Below are 20,609 nucleotides of genomic sequence, written 5' to 3'. Positions count from 1 at the left end.
TAATTGTTGCTCAGACACAGTAGAAGTTTATTATTTCTGCTTATACACGACTAAAGGATAATAGTGCCTATATACACCTTATATGACAGCTTTGCACCTGTTATTGCCACCTAAAACAGCATTTCTAGTGCCTAGACATCAAGACTGCTCACAATCCATTCATAATGGAACTAGACACATTTATTCCTAAGCTGAGCAGCTAATCCTTAAATATACTCATTTATATATGATAGACTAGTTATTTGCTAAATGGCACTGTCCACGCAACACATGCAACTCGCTTTTCCCTACTTGGTGCTGCAAGTTGCTGCAAATCAGTGATGAGGGATACTTCTTTCAGTGTAATAAGTCACATTCTGCTTTATATGTTATCCTACACAGTCAACAGATGGCATGACAAGGCCATCCCTCCCTACTAGCTACCACACTGACGGGTGACCTGGCTGAAGTTTACACCCACTTGCTATTGGGTCACGCATACCCTGTGGGAGGCAAGGAAACCCATTACTTTAGGAGAGGCACATAATGACATCACGAATAGAAAGCTTAGCAGTTGAGCCTGCTACTTGAAGCTACTCCGCAATGGCCACAATTGTGTTTCAGGGTTCTCACCCGTCAGGGCCTCCATCTGCTTGAAAGACTCAACCGCCTGAATGGTGTCCGACAACAGGAAGTGCTTATTTCCCTATGCCTCGGATAAATAGTAAAAAGAAAAGGATCTGGTAACATTCAGGAAGGTGGCATTCTCACACTCACTGACCCTATACTTGACGCGCCGGGTACATATGATACACTTAACAGGTTCTACTGTTAACACACAAGAAATTCACACATTTATCCAGCATCTTTGCTACCTACAGCCCTGAAATTCATAGCATCTGCAACTCTCAAAATCATTTCTCTTGAAATGTGCGACAACAGTGCATCAGACGATGCGCAAGAAGTTTGTAAACAAACAGGCCATTTTCATAATTCTTACACTTGAAAGCTGCACAGAAAAAAAATAGCGAAGGTTTGCCTGCACTTTTTTAGTTGGCTATGATGTGAAGAATGAGAATGACCTGATGATTTTGAGAGGCAAGTATTACCATATGATACAGTATGCAGTTATACAGTGAACTCTCACTGAGTGAACTTCAAGCAACCGAAGGAAATAGTTCACTTAACTGAAAGTTCACTATACTAAATATTCACTAGCCCAACATAGGACATGGCATACAGAGTCAAAAGTTTGAAGTGCAATTCATGGAGCAAAAGACATGGCATCCATAGTGTTAGAAATGTGTGAAATGGAATTTGTACACAACAAGTACAAGGTTCCACACCAGTTATAATGCTGCCTTTCTCACTTAGAAAAAAACCTGTAATCTTCTTCTGCACTTGTACATTTAAAGCACAGGAAGTAACAAAACTGTCCAAAGAGTCAGGGCCAAACAATGAAATCTTCCTTACCTCAGTAAGGAAGCCTTCATTCCAGTGAGGCCACCTTACGCCACTCTGAAAGCTTCCCTACTGAGGGGCCCTCAGTGAAGGGTTCCTTGGCGCTTCCTCAGCGTAATGTAGGTCCGAAGCTACCTTCACGCGTCCTTACGCAGCTCCTGGCCCTGAACGAGCGCTTTACCTCGCTGCTTAGCCACGTGATGGATGTTTGCGCATGGGCGCTGTCACCGGCCTGCATAGAAGCGCGGGCACGGTACGCCTTGCCAAGCATGTTCGTATCAGCCGCACGTTCGGCATGAGTGGCGTTCCTAGACGTTGCTATGCGTTGCATGATGCCGGCGTGCCAGCGTTGCTGGAGCACATCAAGTTTTGCGCTGTAATGTATTTTTTTACACGTTTAGCAAGCAAAACAAGAAGAAAGCGTTCACGCGTCTCTATAATAGCACTTCAACTTGAAGGTTATGCGACGACGCAACATATTTCTATTGAATAGTGGTGTTCGCGTAAAGCTTTGAAGAGATCCTCTCGAACCCAGGCATGCGGCAACCGTTCCTTACGCGAGGACGGGCGAAGGAAGCTTTCACAGTACGCTTGCTTCCTCCATCGGTCCTTTGCATTAAGGAGGCCTCACGTAAGGTTAGGAAGCGGTCTAAAGAAAGGAGCGTTTCATTGTTTGAGCCTCAATGTTTTTGTACACTTTTTCTGGCACAGCTTGCTGTTGAGACACAAAGTGTCTCAACTTTCCTATGTACCATACAACCTCAGCTAGAGTTATAGGGCTTGAAACTGGCTCGGCAGTTGCCTCTTCTTCGAAAGAAAGAGACAACCATGCCACGACTAGCCGGTTGGAAAAAAAACACAAACCAAGTGGCTTGTGGTGTGACAGATCGCCGCTTTGCTCTGGCAGCGTTGTAAGCGCTAGCTATGTTACTTTTTTCATGGCCTCCAAGATTACATGCTTGCGCGTTTTGTGCAGGCGATCTCGGAGGCCATGCCTCGCTGCCGTTCGTTTTCCGCGCCACCGCTTTGCCCTAGGGGCGCTGTAGCGCCAGCGACGGTGTACTGCCGCTCGAGCGGCGGTTTGATGAGGGCGGGCATCGGTTCTGATCGTAAAAAGCCTTGGTCCTCTGAGCGAGTTCGTTAAACTGAAATATTGACTGTTCCGAAATTCGTTTAAGTGAAACACTTTTGCATAGAATCTATAAGAAAACTGCGGGGGACTTTTAAAAAGTTCGTTATTCTGAAATATTTGATAAACCGACGTTCGTACAACTTAGAGTTGACTGTACATTGTTTGGTGAATGAGTGCAAAGGTCTCTTTTTTCCCTGAAAACAAACTGTCAAAAGTTTTTGATAAAACGACCACTTGGAACCCCTTGACTACCATCATAGTACTGCCAACTGGACTGACTTACAGACTGCCGAAACTTTGTGGTCAGAGGAGCCAAGTAAAGTGCAATGAGCTTAACTGAAATGGAACTTCGAATTCTTAGTACTTTAAGGAAAAACATGGGGAAGGCAGAACAAAAAAATTCAAGATGGGCAAAACAAGAACAAGATAAAAGTGGGAGCCAACATTCTTACAAGTGGACTTGTCTTTTTCAAGGCGACATATGCTTTCCTTGGCACAGTATACATAGGTAGGGTTCTTCTAAAGGGGAGAGGGGCTGAGGCGGGTGGGCGAGGCAAGGACAGAGGGTGTTTTAGCGGTGAGCGTCTAGAATTTAAAACAAAGGTGCACTATTCAACGTTGGTGGAAGAATGTGAGGTGCATCAGCCAGCTGTGTTTTTTCGTGGAAGGGGCCTTTTGTGGAAGGGTTTTTCAGTGGAGGTCAGTGAACTATGGTCTTGAGGCAAAACAAAATAAAAGAAGTGGCATAAAATGGTGCTTGTGGAAAAATAATCAAATGGTACATGTATAAATAAAAAAAAGAAAGGGAGAAAAGAAAAGGCAAGACACTAAGCAACCCAATGAAAAATAACTGTGTTTGCCTGTAGCTTGAAATTTAGCATAGCGAATAGATTCTAACCCCCGAATGCAGAGATCTAACTTGGATCATGCTTGGACTTGACAAAGTCGGCCCAAAGCAAGAAGCAGACTTCAAAACGGCCAAGTTGGCTTTCGTGTTTCATAAATGCTCAAGCTGACTTTCTTCAAGTCAAGACTGTACTTCAATGCAAAAGTAGGTTGCTTGTCTGTGTTCGAGGTTAATAATAAATTTATTAGCGTAAAGCACGTTATACAGCAAAAAAGTATGTATCTTTCCAAATTTCAACCAGGGCATAAGTGCTGAAGTAGAGTTTGGGTAAATTTATTCCATCTGGCGATGTCCGCAGCTACGATGGGCAGTGCTGCTTGCGGAAAACGCCAGTTACCGGTGGGTTTAAGCGCACTTTTTGAGTTGCAGGTTACCATTTTTTCAAGTCGGTGCTCCACTTTTACGCGACAGTGTATTTGAGTGCGAATTAATTTTATAGTCACATTTATTTCAGCTTTAGCATCTTTTTAACCTATAGGTCTTGTTGCGCGTTTGTATAACTGGCCGTAGAGAAGCGAACAAAATGATTGGTTGATATGGCGGGCTTCCAACGGCTTTTGTTCTCGATTGCCGCAAGGCGTTCATGCACCGTCTGGGCCGGCAACTGGATGCAAGAGGCCGAGATGAGGCATACAGTCGGTTTCTGAGGGAGCTCGTGATTCCTTTTTCGCCTATAGGCATTCCAGCAGGAAGGGGACGGCCCTTGTTCTGGTTGGGCTACGTGACCATTCAAAGAAAAGGCCAACCTATTCGAACGCGCTAGGCCGGAGTAATAAACAAGAAAAGAAAAAAACAACTGCAACATGTGCCGCGAATGAAGAGTACCGAGCACCGTAACGTCCCCTGTCCAGACCCATATGGGTGACAACACAGGATAAAAAACAAAATAAATAAATAAATAAAATGACACGTGCACACGATTTGTCTACTTCGCATGGAATCTTTGCCGAGAACGAGAGGGAGAGTGGCACAGTCAGACATCGCAAATTGGCAGCGCGTGTCGTCTGTTAGGAAAACAAGTTGTGGGGCTCGCGCGATGGCCGCGCCGCATGTGGTACAAAATTGTTGTCCTGTCAACAGGCTTTGATGCTGAAATGTCGCACTCACGTACGCTCTCCTCCCAAGAGAATGCACAACACAAGACGGCACCTCGTTTGTTTTACTAAGACGAAAAGAGCCCACTGACCACAGTTGTGAACGACTGCAAGCATATTGTGTAATGCAAGAAAACTGATGTCACGTCGTTGACCAAGAAGAATGAGACATGGAATGAAATAGCAAAACAATATAATGCCAACCCCGGGATTACGGGGCGCAATCACCTGCAACTGAATAAATGCTCGAACAACCTGAAGCAAAAGCGGAGAGTGCTAAAGAAAAGCGACAGCGCCACGAAACTGGTAAGCGCACATGTTCTGCATGACTGGCTCATTTGGGCTACTTTTTATGCTCGTGCGCATGTTCTGTATTTGGTGGATGAGTGCATGACAGTCCGGCATGCTGAACGTAAATATCGTCGTGAGTGCTAATAACTAGTGATGGCATGTGTAACCATCGGAGATAAGAAAATACGCTTGCAATCAATCTTACCACGACTGTGGAAAGCGCACCAGCAGTGGGCGCAGGTGCTTTGCAATGTGCAGAGTCATCTTTCCAACTGCGCGGCGCGTTGTTCACTGAGGAATGCGGACCGGATGCCCGGTGACTGTTTGAAATGTGCCAGTGTCGTAAAACATCAGAGCCATCAGCAACTGCAGCATGGGAGGCCACAGGCTGTCCTCTGTTGTCCCCGCTTTCCCGGATAGGCAACATAGCGAGAAGTTGTCGCATGGCGTTCTTCGAGAATCTGTAGCGACGGAGGAATTGTTCGTCGTCGTACAGCTCCATCGGATTCCCTCGGTCACGTATGGCAGGTCATGGAATTTTTGGCAAGGGATGCGCCTCTGAAAATGCTGTATCCATGGTGTGGCAAGCAAACTCGAAAGCAGCTAACCTCCGCGCAACGTCCGTTCGTGAGGCTGCCATGTTGGAATAACGCACGAAGTCAGTTTCAAGCTAGCCTGGAAGCAGACTTGAAACTTGAGCGGACTTCGACCCAGCCAAGACGTTCGCAAATCATTCGCAAGGTCGAGTACGATTTAAGACGCGCGGCAAAGCTGTCTTGAGATTGCTAGAAGTCAAGTTTGAGCCAAGTTAGATCACTACATTCAGGGGTAAAGCTCTATTTAATATGTTTGTGCCTGTTGGTTGGAATGTCTTGGAACTTATGGATGAGGTATGATTCTCTCTATTTTCTGTCTCGTGCAGAATGGAAATGTGACTATAGGATGCTCAGTTTAAGTTCATCAAAGTTACAACCTGGTTGGTTGAAATGCTTGATGGTGGCTTTCGCAAGTTTTTTAGCAATGTCCGCGCAATGTCTAACCTGGCGTTCATTGATTGTCCTGTTTCACTGATATACTGTTTCTTACAGAAGGAAGATTCACATGTATGTAAATCACATTGGCACTAGTGCAAGTAAAGTTACTTTTCACTTTGTGTGCAGAATTATTTGGGCGCTTTTAATTTTAATGTCAGTTTGAAGGTACCTGCAGGTTTTGAACCTGGGGCAACAACATGCTTTTATTATGGGGAAATGATGTTGGCGGACTTTTCTGTGCACTAACATGTCTAAGGTTTCTGCTGGGACAATAAGTCACATTTGGTACCACCAAGAATGCTTTTCTCAGACGCTCGTTACTTGATAATATTGGGTGGTGTTTTCGTAGGATGTTTATGTTTGGGAGTGCATTTAGAATATTTTGTTATAAAGGCTGGTGGTCTCTCAGCTTCTTGTGTAAGCTGTTTCTTAGCTGATTCAGACTGCCTCTCCGATCTTGACGCAATGTCATAAGCTCTGTCTAGAGGAACTTGTAGTTTCCTTCTGCTAGCATTGCTTTATGGTCATTTAGGTGGTGGATATAATCGTCTTCATAAGCAGATTCTTGTTATTCATTTCGCTTCCCGACAAAAATTCCTTGCTTGCAGTGTTTTATAAATATTGCCGGCTATGCGTAGGTTTCCAGTAAAGTGTCGTTCTCAGTTCTCCGTTTTCTATGTAGACCGTTGTGTCAAGGAAGTTGATTTGATTAGGAGAGTGGTGAGCAGTAAATTTAATAGTCGGCCGGAAGCGGTTGAAATGGCAAGTACTGCAAGGAATGTAAGTGTCCTCAAGGCCTCGAAGGTGACTTGTGTTCAAATGTTTCAAGGACGATTGCAAACCATGACCGGACAACCACTAGTTCCTTGCACTGAAACAAGAATGCTGATACACCACATATATTGGAAGCTTTAGCTTCTTTTTAACAAAAGAAAAACCTATTCCTGCATTTACCCACAAAGGTCCAAGTTATCATTTCTGCTGTATAGACTTCGCTATCAAAATTGTGGTTTAACAGAAAACTTTATGCAAAACTTGAGTAGCATTCTTGATAATTCTGGATACTCGCCGCTTTTGAGCACACTCTCGGTGCAGGTTACATTGGGCTGGTTCAAATCAAGTGCTCGTAAATATTTGGTTTATTCAGAGCATTGTGGTCTATTCAGAGCATTGTGGCTTAGAGCAGCCGGCATGTTTGGCTGGGCCAGCCTTTCTCTGGCTCTAATCACAAGAGGAAGCCCTTATCGCTGCAAACCGAGTGGGAGCACAGTGGGAACCAGTCAAATACACCATAAATACTGTCCATAAGAGCAAGAAGAACGCGGTGGGGACGTGCGTGGAGAGAGAGGTTCTGAGCGTGCGGAACAAATGGATTGCAGGCCGACGTTGGGACAACTCTTGATGGACGACAGCCTGTATCAAGGAGATTGCCACCGGAGAATGATCAGGTGACGGGAATGAAGGGGCCGCCGATTATGCCGCTTCGACCTCACGACGAATAATGCGGGTCAAGCTGTCACATCGTGATGGCTGGTGGAAGAGGTCGTCACAGGATGACGTAGCAGCTGTGTTGGGAAGTCGCGTGATATGCTGGGATACCCGGCGGCTTTTAAGCATGCTCGAGACGGCGGCACTCCTTGAGGATCGTATCGATGCTGGTGACGTTCGTAAACACCAGTAAATTGAAGGCGTCGTCAGCAATGCCTTTGAGGACGTGATTAACCTTCTCGTCCTCAGACATGGTCGGGTCAGCCTTGGCACAAAGGGCCAAGACGTCGAGAATGTACGACACGTAGGACTCGGTCGACGTCTGTACACGTGTGGCAAGGGCTTTTTTGGCATTGACTTGGCGACCGAACGGATTGCCAAAAAGGTCACGGAGCTTCTCTTTGAAGAGATCCCAGCACGAGAACTCCTCTTCGTGAGTCTGGAACCATGCAAGTGGAGCTCCGTCGAGGTAGAAAAGAACGTTTGCAAGCATAATAGTCGGATCCCACCTGTGACTGGTGCTGACACGTTCGTATAAGTGGAGCCAGTCGTCAACATCAGGACTGCTGACTCCGTTGAAAACACCAGGATCCCGAAGGGGGGAAACGGCGACGTAGGACGGGGCTGCAGGCGGAGACGGTTGTGTAGATGAAGTGCTGCCAGCAGGAGCCAAAGTTGCACTGTCGCCGTTGCGACCGCTGCGAAGCTCCATGACGGGTACGGGGAACGTCCACCTCCACCAAATTAATGTTACGTGTAGCTGAAGCCCAATGCTATATACAATTTATTTACAGGGAAGATAACGGAAGGCCAAAATGGCAACGCTATATCAAGCAGGTCCACGTCATCTTCCTCCTCTTCAGTGCAGCCACACTGTGGTGGCTGTTTCGTAGCAATATCAAATACAAATCAGTCTCTCTGCAAATCAATCGAGAACAGACAATAAAATTGCCAAATATTCAATATTGCTCGAGTACAAACCAACCCTTACTGGAGCCTCAAGGAAGAGCGATAGACGCAAGTGACGACTATTCCGAATTACATTTTGCTGCAAAATAGCTGTGGTTGTTCTGCAGGGGCCCGAGTTCCTGAGTAGACCCATGGATCAGACAGCTTCTGCTCCATAATTCAGTCATTCAACCAGAATGGCCCCCTTTCAGGCAGCCTGTGTACAAATATGTCACCTAGATTTATTGTATGGCCAGTCTTGCCTGCATCCCTTTAAAATAATGTGTGGTGCTGTAGTATCTCACTCTTCTCCCACAAATACAAGACTCCATGCATGTCTGACGATGTGTCGTTCTATTGTGTGTGTCCGTTTATTTGGAGTGTATATTTTATAATGAACAGCTACGAACTAGCCCAACAAGAAATGCTTTTAGACTGTTCCCTTGTTTCACCTCTGTGATTGTCAAGGAGATAAGTGCAAACAATTTTTTTCTCACTACAAGCTCCTCAGGTGCTAGGAAGGTCAATGCAAACGGTATAACTGACGTGTCAAATAATTTACACAAAACTCCCTTGTTCACCCAACTCCCTCTCCACAAACTTCAGATTCAATTTTGTTTAGACATAAGAAAATATTCAGTATTCTGAAGTAATCCTTCTCAAATATTCATATTTGATCTAGAAATGTCCCTATTCAAAGCTCAAAATAGTACAAGTAATTACACTCTTCTGACATTTGATTTTTTTTTTGGCTGCAAAAGGATTCACTTTTCATGCCTGGAAATGAAGAAACTAATTTTAGACACCTGAATTTCTTAAAGCCATATATTTGAACTATCGCAAGCAGCTCCCTAAATGGCAAACTTCTCTGGCTATGATGTTGGGCTGCTGAGCATGAGGTCGCGGGATCAAATCCCGGCCATGACGGCGACATTTCGATGGAGGCGAAAACAACCGTGTACTTACATTTAGGTGCAAGTTAACGAACCCCAGGTGGTCGGAATTTCTAGAGTCTTCCACTACACCATGCCTCATAATCAGAAAGTTCTTTTGGCATGTAAAACCCTATAATTTAATTTTTAGCTCCCTAAATGGGAAACTTCAAATCTCCCAATAACTATTGTGCGATTATAGATCTAATAGATAAATCTACACCCTTGCTGTCTTTTGAAGAGCATGTAAAACAGCTAGTTTTGATGAAATAAATCACCTTTTTTTCTCAAGTCTTCCCTATTGGTCATTGTAGACTTTCAACTTGCAGCAAAAGCTCATCGAATCGCATTTGTGTGGCCCTGGATGCCACATTTCATTCTCTCCGATGACGAGTTGCAGCCCCCAATAGCAGCAGGGCATATATATCATGTAATAAATTATGGGGTTTTACGTGCCAAAACCACTTTCCGATTATGAGGCACTGACAAATTCGACTTGCCAGCAAATTCTGAAGAACATTAAATTCTGAAAACTATTCACTATGGGGCAAAATTGCTTTTATCCAATACGAATTCATAAAATCCTTGCCTATTTCGTGCTCTCAAATTGTCACTTCAAGGTTAATTTGTCCACGACACCAAATGGAGCTGCAGCTGCACAGAACTCGCGATGGTGGGCTTGCGAACAGTACAGCTACTTGCATTCCCATGTGTGCACTCGCCCTGCACTTGAACACCCGCAAACAATGCCATTGGCTGTATGCACATGCCACAAGGAAATGCCGCATTCCAACAAGCAGCTCAATCCCACATGCGTGTCACGGCACGGAGATGCGGCCAGACGGGCATTGTAGTTTGGCGAGGAATGACGCGCTACCAGGCTACGAACACCCACTCGCGTTCATATATCACGAGCACACGCATGTTGACGTTACTTAACACGGCATGCTTCGCGGCCCTCCGGTGTAAGGTCCCTCTATAATTTTCAAAGTAGCGACATCTGCCACGCGTGCCACCTAGGAAGTTCCTGTAGCAGACGGCGCCCACACTAAACCGCGGCATTCGTGAGGTAAAAAATATCTGCATACGCGCGGAAATAAAACCTGCTGGTGCCTGACTGTGGCGAAAAACAAAAGGACCCGAACTGCTAAATTTAGTCCTTTAATTTCAAATGAGCGCTCCAAGAAAATAGCTCAAGAGAGCGTAATGAGGGCTTGATTGCCTCGATTCCGCATGTTTACATTTCGTTCGTTTGCGCTTAATCCCGTATGCTCTGTGAAATCTTTTGCATGTAAGTGTGCTGCGTACACATAGCGGTTGCACTGAACGAAGAAGTCGTGTAAAAATGAAGGCTGACAGTCGCTTGGACCGAAAAACTTTCGACATAACGTCGCTGAAACGTGCGATTCTCAAAGCGTGCAACCCTCACAGCAACTAAACAACATCCTGCGTGTGTGTGGAAACGAGTGCGCCAACAGTCTTCTTGCCGCTGAGTGTGTCTGTCGTGTAGCGATTACACGACGACTGCTGTGTCTTGTGGTTCAATGCTACGAGCCAGTGCAACTGTCGTGACAGGATGAAGAGGCAGCATGGATCGTGTCAGCGTGTCTCCTCGATCGTGTTCGGGCTGTCAGCGCGATCTGATCTCGCGGCACACGAATATCAAGCGTAGTGTGTGCGCGTGTGTGAATGCGGTTTACTGTTCTTGTGAACCGTGCGACGTCACCGCGTAAACTCGAATCATGACGCGCATTGTTGTGCTTATCCCTTTTCCCCTTCGTGCACCGCTAAAGCCTCGTAAGAATTAGAGGGCCCTTATACGAAACACACGCGGATTGGCCCAGCTATTACTGCACTGTGTTTTGCTGGCAATCCGTGTAACGCTTGTGCAGTTGCGCGTGTCATCCGCGTGTCATTTGCAGTTGTGAGTTTTTCATCAGTAAAATGGCATTGCCGATTACTGAAACATCTTCGAGTGTAAGGGAAACTTGGAAGGAACGAGCTCGCAGCTGTATGAAAGTACTTTGACATACTGTATTACGCTTTATTATTTGACGGCCAGTAGCTGTGGCTATGCGGTATTCGTTTTTAAAAACAGAGTAATGCAGGCACTTAGCAATATATTTATTCACATATGCAATGCACAAAATACGATTAGGATATTGGAAATTACTTTTTGGACATGTTGTAAGGTGCAGTTAACAACGCGCGCACAAACACAGGAAAGTGTAAAAGTAGAATTCGCTGCTGAATTTTATTTTTTATCGCACGTAACGCAATGCGGATATTTGTCAGCGAGTTAATGCGTTTCTGCCCCACTATTTACTTGCATGCTAGGTCATACTGCACTTGCTAAGTCAACGGGCTCGTAATGCACTAAAATCTGTAATCTCCACAAACTTCGGCCGTCAACATTCATGCGCGCGAATGAAATACTACTGCAGCTCTGCACACACAGGTGTATACTTTCTCTCGCACCTTCGTATCGCTCTACATTACTTTCCTCGCATAGTCGTGCAGTTACCGACGGTTCAGTCGTTGCATCCATTTCTATGCAACCAGAATTACCTTCTGGTTAGGTTTTGTTTGCTGCGCGGGATGCAAAATAACTTCTTGTCGTCCTCCGTCTGATCTGGGCACCCATCCACACAGCAACAAGGCATTTCGATCCTTCGCATCTTAGGCCATACCGATCTATTCAGTGGGCTCACAGCGAACTAAAATAAATATTCTCCACAAACTTCGGCCCTCAACATTCATGCAAGCGAGTGAAATACTATCACCGCTCGACACACGCACGTGTATACTTTCTATCCCACCTTCATATCGTTGTATGTTACTTGCCTCGCATAGTCGTGCTGTTACCGATGGTTCAAAGTCTGTCCGTGCAATTCTGTGTAACCATACTTTTCGTCTGGTTAGGTTCTGGTTGCCGCGCGCGATGCAAAATAACTTCTTGCCATCCTTCATCCGGTTTCGGCACCCAACCGCACAGCAACAAGGCATTTCGGCCCTCCCGGAACGAAGTTATCGCAGCGATGTGCATAGCACAACAGGCGAAACGCGCGCACTTCGCCCGGCGCGCAGGAACTTTCATGGCGGCAAAGGGGCGGAGCAAGGTCACATGTCACCGATCAGCCTATCGCAGGCGTTGTCGGCTGGATCAAAGCCTGTCGGTACTTTTAAATGATTGAGTAACTTTACTCCGGTGTGCTACTGATGTAGAAGCTAGGCGTAGTGACAAATGAAAGCGGCTGGTGTCCGTGTAGGCAACCGCAGTGCCAATGGCGGCTCGCGAAGCGCATGATGCGAAAGTGCACCCAACAGACGTGAAACGCGGGGGCCCGCGTTTGCAAGGGATAGCCCGAAAGCAAACCCGCGCGTCTCGGTGGAACGCGGCCGCGCCAGCGAAAGTTTGGCCCACAGAGCGACTGGGGCAGCCGAAGGCGCAAAGGTAAGTGGGACGCCCACAGACACGCAAGGTCGTGGGGGGGGGGCATATTCCTTTTTTCCTTCGCAGCGGCAGCGATAACGCGCTTCGTCTCAAGTGGGGCGGGCGTTGTCTAATCAAATTTGCAGGAGAGACCACAGCCGACGCTCGAGAACGTGGCGGCGGGAAACCCTGTCATCCGAAGAATAAACCGAATCGGCGTTTTCTCGCGGTCGGCCAGCTGCTTTGCTGCATCACCGACCACAAGGACAGGCTCCGTGGACTCGGTGCATGCCAGTGCCGTGCCTGCACGAAGCGCATGAAACCTCACCAGTCACACTCAGACGACACGAAAAGGGAGAGAGGGGTGTCCCGCTAGAGCAGAGTGACGTCTCGCCCGAAAGCGGGGGTAAAATGCGAGCTCCGAGAGAGCGACGTCCGAGCTGACGCGCCGGGTCACGGAGGGAGAAGCGAGGCAAACGGGGAAATCGACGAAATGCTCGAGGAAAAGTGCCGCCGCTCGCCGAAACGAGAAAGCCGGCTAAACGGGACGGCCGGCACGCGAGAAAGCGGATCGCCAGACGCCGTCTTCACTGGCCTTCTCAGGCAAACAGTTGCGCAAAGGCCGCCGACTGCCTATCGCGCCTCTGTGAAGGCGCTTACGGCCAGAGAAGCGCCGCACCGACAGTCCAGCCACAGCAGCGAGCGGAAAAACGAAGAGCGGTATAAAGGAAGACAAAAGAAAAACACAGACCGGCGATATTGCTCAAGGACATTTGCCGCCGCGGCACAACCTCCTCAGAGAGGGAAACCAACCAGTCTGCGTACCAAGTTCCGGCATTTTCCGGCTGACTGAAATAGAAAGTATGCCGTGACATACAAACGCAAAATCGTTCGACACGGATTAAACTGCCGGGTTTCGGGCCACATCTTCTACGCGCACCGTGTCACCTGGCGCGCGCGTGTCCTAACCAGGCAGAGCTACGCATTTTCCTTTCTGTACCACGCATGCCAGCCAACACGGGGCCGTCCTGCTCGCAAAACAGGTGTTTCGCCGGGACAACGGAACGTTCGCAGGAAATGCGCCGCGCTCCGGGTGGGCAGACAGGGAATGAAAATGTAAAGGGGAAAAAAAAATAGGCGGTATCAGTAGTGACACGCGGGCAACGGGAATTTATTAGTGATCCGAAGCGAAACAACCTCCACATTCCCGTGGCGCCGCGGGTAACGGCCAGAATGCGCGACGTCAACGAAAAGGTGGGCGAGTCAAAATACACTGCCCTGGCGAGAGACACACTTTCGATTACACCCGCGACGCACGGCAGAGAGCCGGCTGCAGCCGAAAAGCCAACCGCGGGCGCACCTCTCACGCCCCGTGTCCGGTGTGTGCGAAAGCTGTCGCTAAAAACGTTCGAAGTGAGCCGCCGTATGCCCACCCCTAACGGCGGGACACGGAGCAAGCGCGCCGCGGCCGTTGCTAGGCCTAACGGACAGTTCGCTGCCGCCTGCCTCGGGACGGCGGATGCGGGCGTGTTACCTTGATGATGAGCTCGATCTCCGGTATGTCCTGGATCTCATTGGAGTCTTCGTGATTGTTGTGGTCGTCCGACATCTTGACGGCACGTCCAGAAGGCGATCGGCGTTATCCCAAAGGTGGAACGAAGGAAACAAGAAGGGAGGGGGGAGCACCACAAATAAGCACCGCAGAGCCGCAAAATTCACCGCCGCCGCACACACTCTACCGACCGCTATGCGCGGTAGACAGACACACACGCGAGCGGAAAGGAAAGGCGCAGCCGCCGCCAGACGGAAAGGCGCGCATGCGCGACTTGCTGCTTCGCGTCTTTGCCGCTGGGGGATAATACGGCACGAAGAGTCTGGTGATAAATGCCGCCATGTATAGAGGGACCACCTTCTAGTTCGCTCACTGCCCGGTCTCGTGCTAGCGAGCAACCAGTCAGAAGAGTGCTTTCCCGACATGTGTTGAGCAGCAAGTGAAGCTCAAAAGTGTACTATCTGCGTTTCAAATCAGCCCTGAGTGAAACGCGGCATGCCGCGCCTATTGTTTGTCCTGCGAGAATTCTAAAGAAAAACTGCTCTGGAATTGGTCACGGATCGAAACTGAAGCACGAACAAGGTGCTGCACAATTAACAAAGGTTCATTTGTTTCCGGTATACCAAGAAAAGAAAATCACGAGCCATTCAACTTTGTGAAGGTGGATGCCCAACGAAGCTGCGTAGCACCACTGGCGTAGCCAGAAATTTCGTTTGGGGGCGGGGGAGGGGCTCACGTTGCTGCTTGGCCTCCTCCTTATAGAATTTGCCGGGGATCAAATACATGAATAATAACTGCATTACCATTGCCAAAGATGCTGTAAACGAATTCTTGAACGCTATCCACTGTCCAGACAGTAAAATATGTCTATTTTCATGAAAATATATCCGGATTTCCTAAAAATTGTGCCAGAAACAGCTGATATCAATGTTTCCACGCTTTTTTCCCTATAAAGTAAGTAAATAAAATATCACATGACTTTGCAATTATATCAGTTCGAAACCAGCAAAGCAGCTGCTAGTGCATGTTGCTGATATGAAAAACGTAAAAAGGCCATAAAATGAACAAGTTGAGAACAAATATTTTAATGAAACTGTCATTCAAGAACTTTGTTTACATTTTTACACATATGCAATGGCCAGAGAAATCTCAATGACGCTGTCCTTCGTTCCAATGTATTGCGCAGGAGCAGCTGTCACCAACCGTGTATTGAAACTGCACCGAAATTATAGTCGCGACATAGAGCACACCTCAAAAAGAAGGAGTTCTGCAAAATATACAAAGTTTACAAATGTACAAATATACAATGTTCTGCCAAATATACATTAGAAATGCGAAGATACAATGGAATATACAGATGCGAAGATACAGCTTGATAAAGGGCAAGAAAGTGCCACCGGAAACAAAGTTCGCTGCATGTATATACAAAACCTCGCAACAAAAATTTAGATATATCTATAAGTATCCAATAACTCTACTTATCTAAGCAAAAGTCACTGCATATATAATTAGTCAAACAAGGCAAACAAAAAGGTTACGCAACCACAGATTCACAAAATCGTGTTTGGTGTACCTTCGTCCTTACGCGACTCCTGAATTCCCGGTAAGCGCTGAAAGTGTTTCGTGTCATTTTTTTTTGTTCACATTACTTTAAAAAATTCGCCGAAGATATGTCGTGTATCTAATCGCGTTCATGGCCGCATGCGTATGGGTGACTCCGAAATTTACCACGATGTTAGAAACATTGAGAAATGCTATGTTGTGCAACCTGCAGCGATCAGCAAAACCCGTATACCGCGGGTAATTCAAGTATGTTTTCAGGCACGTAGGATCATCTGGGCTGGAATTATCCGACATAAGGTGGCCTGACAGTCCGCAGGGTTATCTGACTGAGCTAGCTTGGATGCTCGGTTGCCACATTCCTGGCGTTCCTTCCCCATGACGGTGGGAAACTCTACCTCACCTGCCGCAGCACACTACACGCTAGGCTTATGGAGTGGCGCCTGACACCGGCAATAACGCCGAGAGCAAGTGGGGCTATACAAATCCAGGTACAACCAAATTAGGAACACCCACTAAGCTTCAAGAAGACCTCACCAGAACAGGAATTGGCCTTCCTGGTGTAATATTCGGCCACTCCCTCCCCAAATGACTCACTCAATTACCAAATGGCACTCAGTCCCCAGCAGCTGCGGAGCACCTGACCAACGGGGCGGTCAAACCAGTAACGCAGCAGATGGTGCTAAGAATCTCTGTACCCGGGCAGGCCGCCAACGGAAATTGACCCTTGCAACGTTTAACACCCGAACCCTCTCGAGTGAAGCTAGCCTAGCACGACTCTTTGAGGAACTATCAGGCATTCTTTGGGACATCATTGGCCTTAGTGAGGTTAGAAGAACTGGTGAAACTTATACAGTGCTGACTAATGACCACGTCCTTTGAAATAGAAGACTACCAGATAAGAAGCACTTCAGAGTAGGATTCCTAATCCATTAGGACATAGCGGGCAACATTTACGAATTCTACAGCATTAATGAAAGGGTAGCAGTAGAAGCAATAAAGCTGAGTAAGAGGTATAGAACAAAGGTAGTACAAACCTACGGTCCAACCTCCACTCACGACGATGAAGAAATAGAACAGTTTTATGAAGACGTTGAATTAGCGATGCGATAAGTGCAAACTCAGTATGCTGTAGTCATGGGCGCCTTTCTTCGATAGACGCATGGCTGCCCTCATTGAGCCAAACGTTGACGTCGTCTGCGTAGACGCTCGTCTTTAGTCCTTCGATCCTTCCTAACTTGCCCGGGATGTCGTTCATAACTAAACTAAATAGGAAGGGGGATAGGATGGCTCCTTGCGGGGTGCCCCTGTTTTAATCGCTTCCGAGCTGAGGCTCCGCAAGTGCAGGGTCGCTGTTCTGTCCTTGGGAAAAGATTTCACGTAGTCGAAGGCCCTCTTCCCTACGTCAAGATCTGACAGGCCGTCGAGGATGGCCGAGTGGCTGACATTATCAAGCGCTTTGTTTAAGTCTATGCCCAATATTGCTCTCGTATCTTTGGTCTTTCGTTTGTCTATAATATCGAGTCTTAGCATGGTATCTTGAGCGCTAAGGTGCGGCCTGGAACCTACCATCTCGTGAGGCCAGATGCTGCTTTCTTCCGCGAATCGAGTTAGTCGCGTCTGAATTACCTTCTCCATTAATTTGCCTAGACACGAGGTCAGTGAAATTGGCCTGAGATTTTCTATAACCGGGATCTTGCCCTTCTTGTGGATTAAAATGATGTTGGCGTGTTTCCAGTCTTTAGGTACTTCCCCTGATTCCAACACATTGTTCAGATAAGCTGCAAGGTGAACTATAGAGTCGTCGTCTAAGTTCCTTAGCATACCGTAGGTGATCTTGTCTGGGCCAGGGGCTGTGTTCCTTTTGAAGTCAAAGAGCGTGGCTCTGACTTCTGCTACTAGAATCGGTTCGTCCAATAGCGGATTCTCCGCTCCCTGATATTCTTTATCCGCTGCCGGGATCGCGAGGCCTATATAAATTTCTTTAAGTCGATCGATGAGCTCTTCATCAGTTCCGTCAAATTTGTATCTCGCCTTGATTTGCTTTATGTTGGCGTGGGTTTTGGTGTTGGTGGGGTCTATGTGGTAGCGCAGCATCTGCCACGTGTTGGGACGGCTCATATTCTTCTCTAGCTCGTCGCATTTTTGGTCCCACCTTTTCTCTTCTAGTTTGAAGGCGTAGCTCTCTCTTTATTGTGCTCGCCTATTTTCTTCCTTAGGTTCCGGTTCCATTTCTGGCGCTTTAGCTTATTCTCGAGGGTTGTTTTTCGGTTCCACATATTTCTAAGCTTGTTGTGCAATCTGAATGGGAGCTCATCTCCCTCTACCGTTTCGGTGGCCTGTTTCACGTGTGTGACGACGGTTGAGGTCCACTCTGTTATGTCTCCGATTTCGCCTAAGTTTGCTGTTGATCTGATATCCCTGAATTTATCCCAGTCAGTTGCGGTGGCTGAGCTGCTCCACGACGAAGTCGGAACTACTAATCATCAGGCACAGGACGAGGACAGACAACGCATCTCCTCCCAACATCTCGATAGACGTAGACGGGAAAGAAATTCCTCATGTAGATGAGATCCGAATTCTGGGCATGTTCATAAGCAAAACAGAAAACAACCACACGACTATAGCTAAGCTAGACACGCACGCAAACCGAGTGGTAAGCATAATTAGAAGAATGTCGGCCAGAGGCAGAGGGCTAAAGGAGAAGAACAAGTTAAGGCTGGTCCAGGCCTTCATCTTAATTCGGATCTGCTACTCAACCCCATTCCTTAACATCAAAAAAGTAGAAAGAAACAAGTTAGACGTCATAATAACGAAATGCACGAAACGTGCCCTGGGACTACCAGTCTCGACCTCAACTGAAGCACTAGAGGAAATGGGGGTACATAACACATGGCAGGAGTTAGCGGAAGCGACGAGAACGGCACAACTCGAACGCCTGAGTCTAACCGAGACCGGACAGCAGATTCTAAACTGGGTAGGACTACAAGCGAACAGAGGAACCAAATACCAGACGTTCCACATCGAGTCGATGTAACGTATGGTAGTTCGAGCATTGAGACTGATTATGGCCGATTCTGTTGGGAACGCACACACATTTATTTCAACGAAACTGCAGCCATCTTGGAAGCCCCCTTGAACCCCAGGGTTGCCTTCCTTCATTCCAAAGAGTGCTATACATGGACACTACATCATCCCCTCAGGGAAGGAAAAATCACTTTTGCTTAAACACGAAGTCTTTCAGGTGCCTAGGTCGTTGCCTGGATCGTTGGGGGTACCGCTGTGAGACGGTCTTGGGAGCTGCTGATATGGCTTGGCTAAGAGTAGCTATGCTGGGGGTTGGAAGGTCACTGTTACTCGGCACAGCTTCATCATCCAGATATGACATGTCGGTCGGGTCCTGATGTCGTTCCACTTTAACTGTGCTTGCATCTTTGAAGAAACTTGAGTTGCGACAAATCGACACTCCATCTCTGGACGCTGTGATTCTGGAGCCATTGACTTTGGTGATTGTGTATGGGTGTGGGTCATAGTAAGGCGAAAACTTGTTTGACCTGTCCTGTTTGCAGAGGACTTGTTGTCCCACACACAGCTGGTTGTTACTCGTATGCCTCCGAGTGTCGACGTACCACTTGTTGTATGCTTTTCTTTTAGTGTCATTCTGTCTGGCCTCATGGTGAGCCGAGTTGTGAGTACCAGCGACAAGTGTCGGTAGAAGATTCTTCATGGGCCTCCCAAACAGAAGTTCAAACGGAGATTTTCCTCTGGAACTATGGGGTGTGGACCTATAAGCCAGCAGGAACGACTGAAGCTCATTAGTCCAATCCAAGTGGCTGACACGACTTGCGAGTATAGACTTCTTGAGGGTGCGCATGAACCTTTCGGCTTCCCCATTAGCCTCTGGCCACCGTGGAGTGATGCGGTGATGCTTGAACCCGAGCTCGCTGGCGAACTCTGGAAAACTCTCACTCTGAAATGGTGAGCCATTGTCTGACTTTACAACTTCTGGACAGCCGAACTGAGCGAAAACAGTGCGCAGTTGCTTGATGACTGTAGGTGCTGCAAGAGTGTGTAGGATGCTAACAACTGGGTACTTGGAGAAGTCATCCACCACTGCCATGGCATACTTGCCATCAGGGAAAGGGCCAGCAAAATCTAACGACAGTTCAGTCCACGGGCCTCAAGGCAGCTCCTGGATTGGCAAGGGATCTCGATGGTGTACTGGTGTGTTCGCTTGGCATGCGAGGCAACTCTTAACTGTCTGGTCCACTAAAGAGTCTATCCCTGGAAACCACACTTTCTCACGCAACAGCTGTTTTGTCTTGACAATGCCTTGGTGTCCTCGATCAGCAAGATGTACCGCCTTAGTGTGAAGTTGTGCTGGCAGTACTATCCGCGTGCCTCTTAATACAAGGCCTTCTTTGGAAACTGACAGTTCTGTCGCAACGCGAGAGAAGGGCATCAGAGTTGTGGTCTTCCAATCTTTGCCTTGCTGGGGTTGCTTTAGGGCTTTCTTGAGCGAGTTCATCACCGGGTCAGCGAGCGTTGCTTCGGTTACCTCCTCTCTGGTCATGGCACGAGGCAGGCTATGAGACACAATGACGTTCACATACTGTTCGGCGACAGACTCCATGCACCGAAATGGTGACGTGGAGTTTACTGGGTGTCGGGACAAGTAGTCGCATGGGTTACTTGGACCACTAGTGTGTTGCCTTTCAAAGGTGTATTGTTGAATTCGAAGTGCCAAACGCTCCAGCCGTGCTGAAGGCAGGGAGCGAGGGTTGCTGAGAATGCTGAC

At 47.5% G+C, this 20,609-nt stretch overlaps 1 protein-coding gene across 1 annotated transcript in view; it reads right to left on the bottom strand.

Moving 5' to 3' along the window:
* Clic (chloride intracellular channel protein 5) overlaps window positions 1-14,483 on the bottom strand; it is a 101,387-nt gene extending 86,904 nt beyond the window's left edge. Inside the window, exon 1 of the mRNA XM_072288899.1 lies at window positions 14,234-14,483. Coding sequence (XP_072145000.1) covers window positions 14,234-14,308 — 75 coding nt within the window. The 5' untranslated portion in view covers window positions 14,309-14,483. The remainder of the gene's footprint in view (window positions 1-14,233) is intronic.
* Between the last annotated feature and the right edge of the window lie 6,126 nt (window positions 14,484-20,609).

This window comes from Dermacentor andersoni, chromosome 6, assembly GCF_023375885.2.
Source record: "Dermacentor andersoni chromosome 6, qqDerAnde1_hic_scaffold, whole genome shotgun sequence".
Classification (NCBI taxonomy): domain Eukaryota; kingdom Metazoa; phylum Arthropoda; class Arachnida; order Ixodida; family Ixodidae; genus Dermacentor; species Dermacentor andersoni.
Note: the sequence above shows the minus strand (reverse complement) of the source record. Positions and strands in the feature narration are given on the sequence as shown.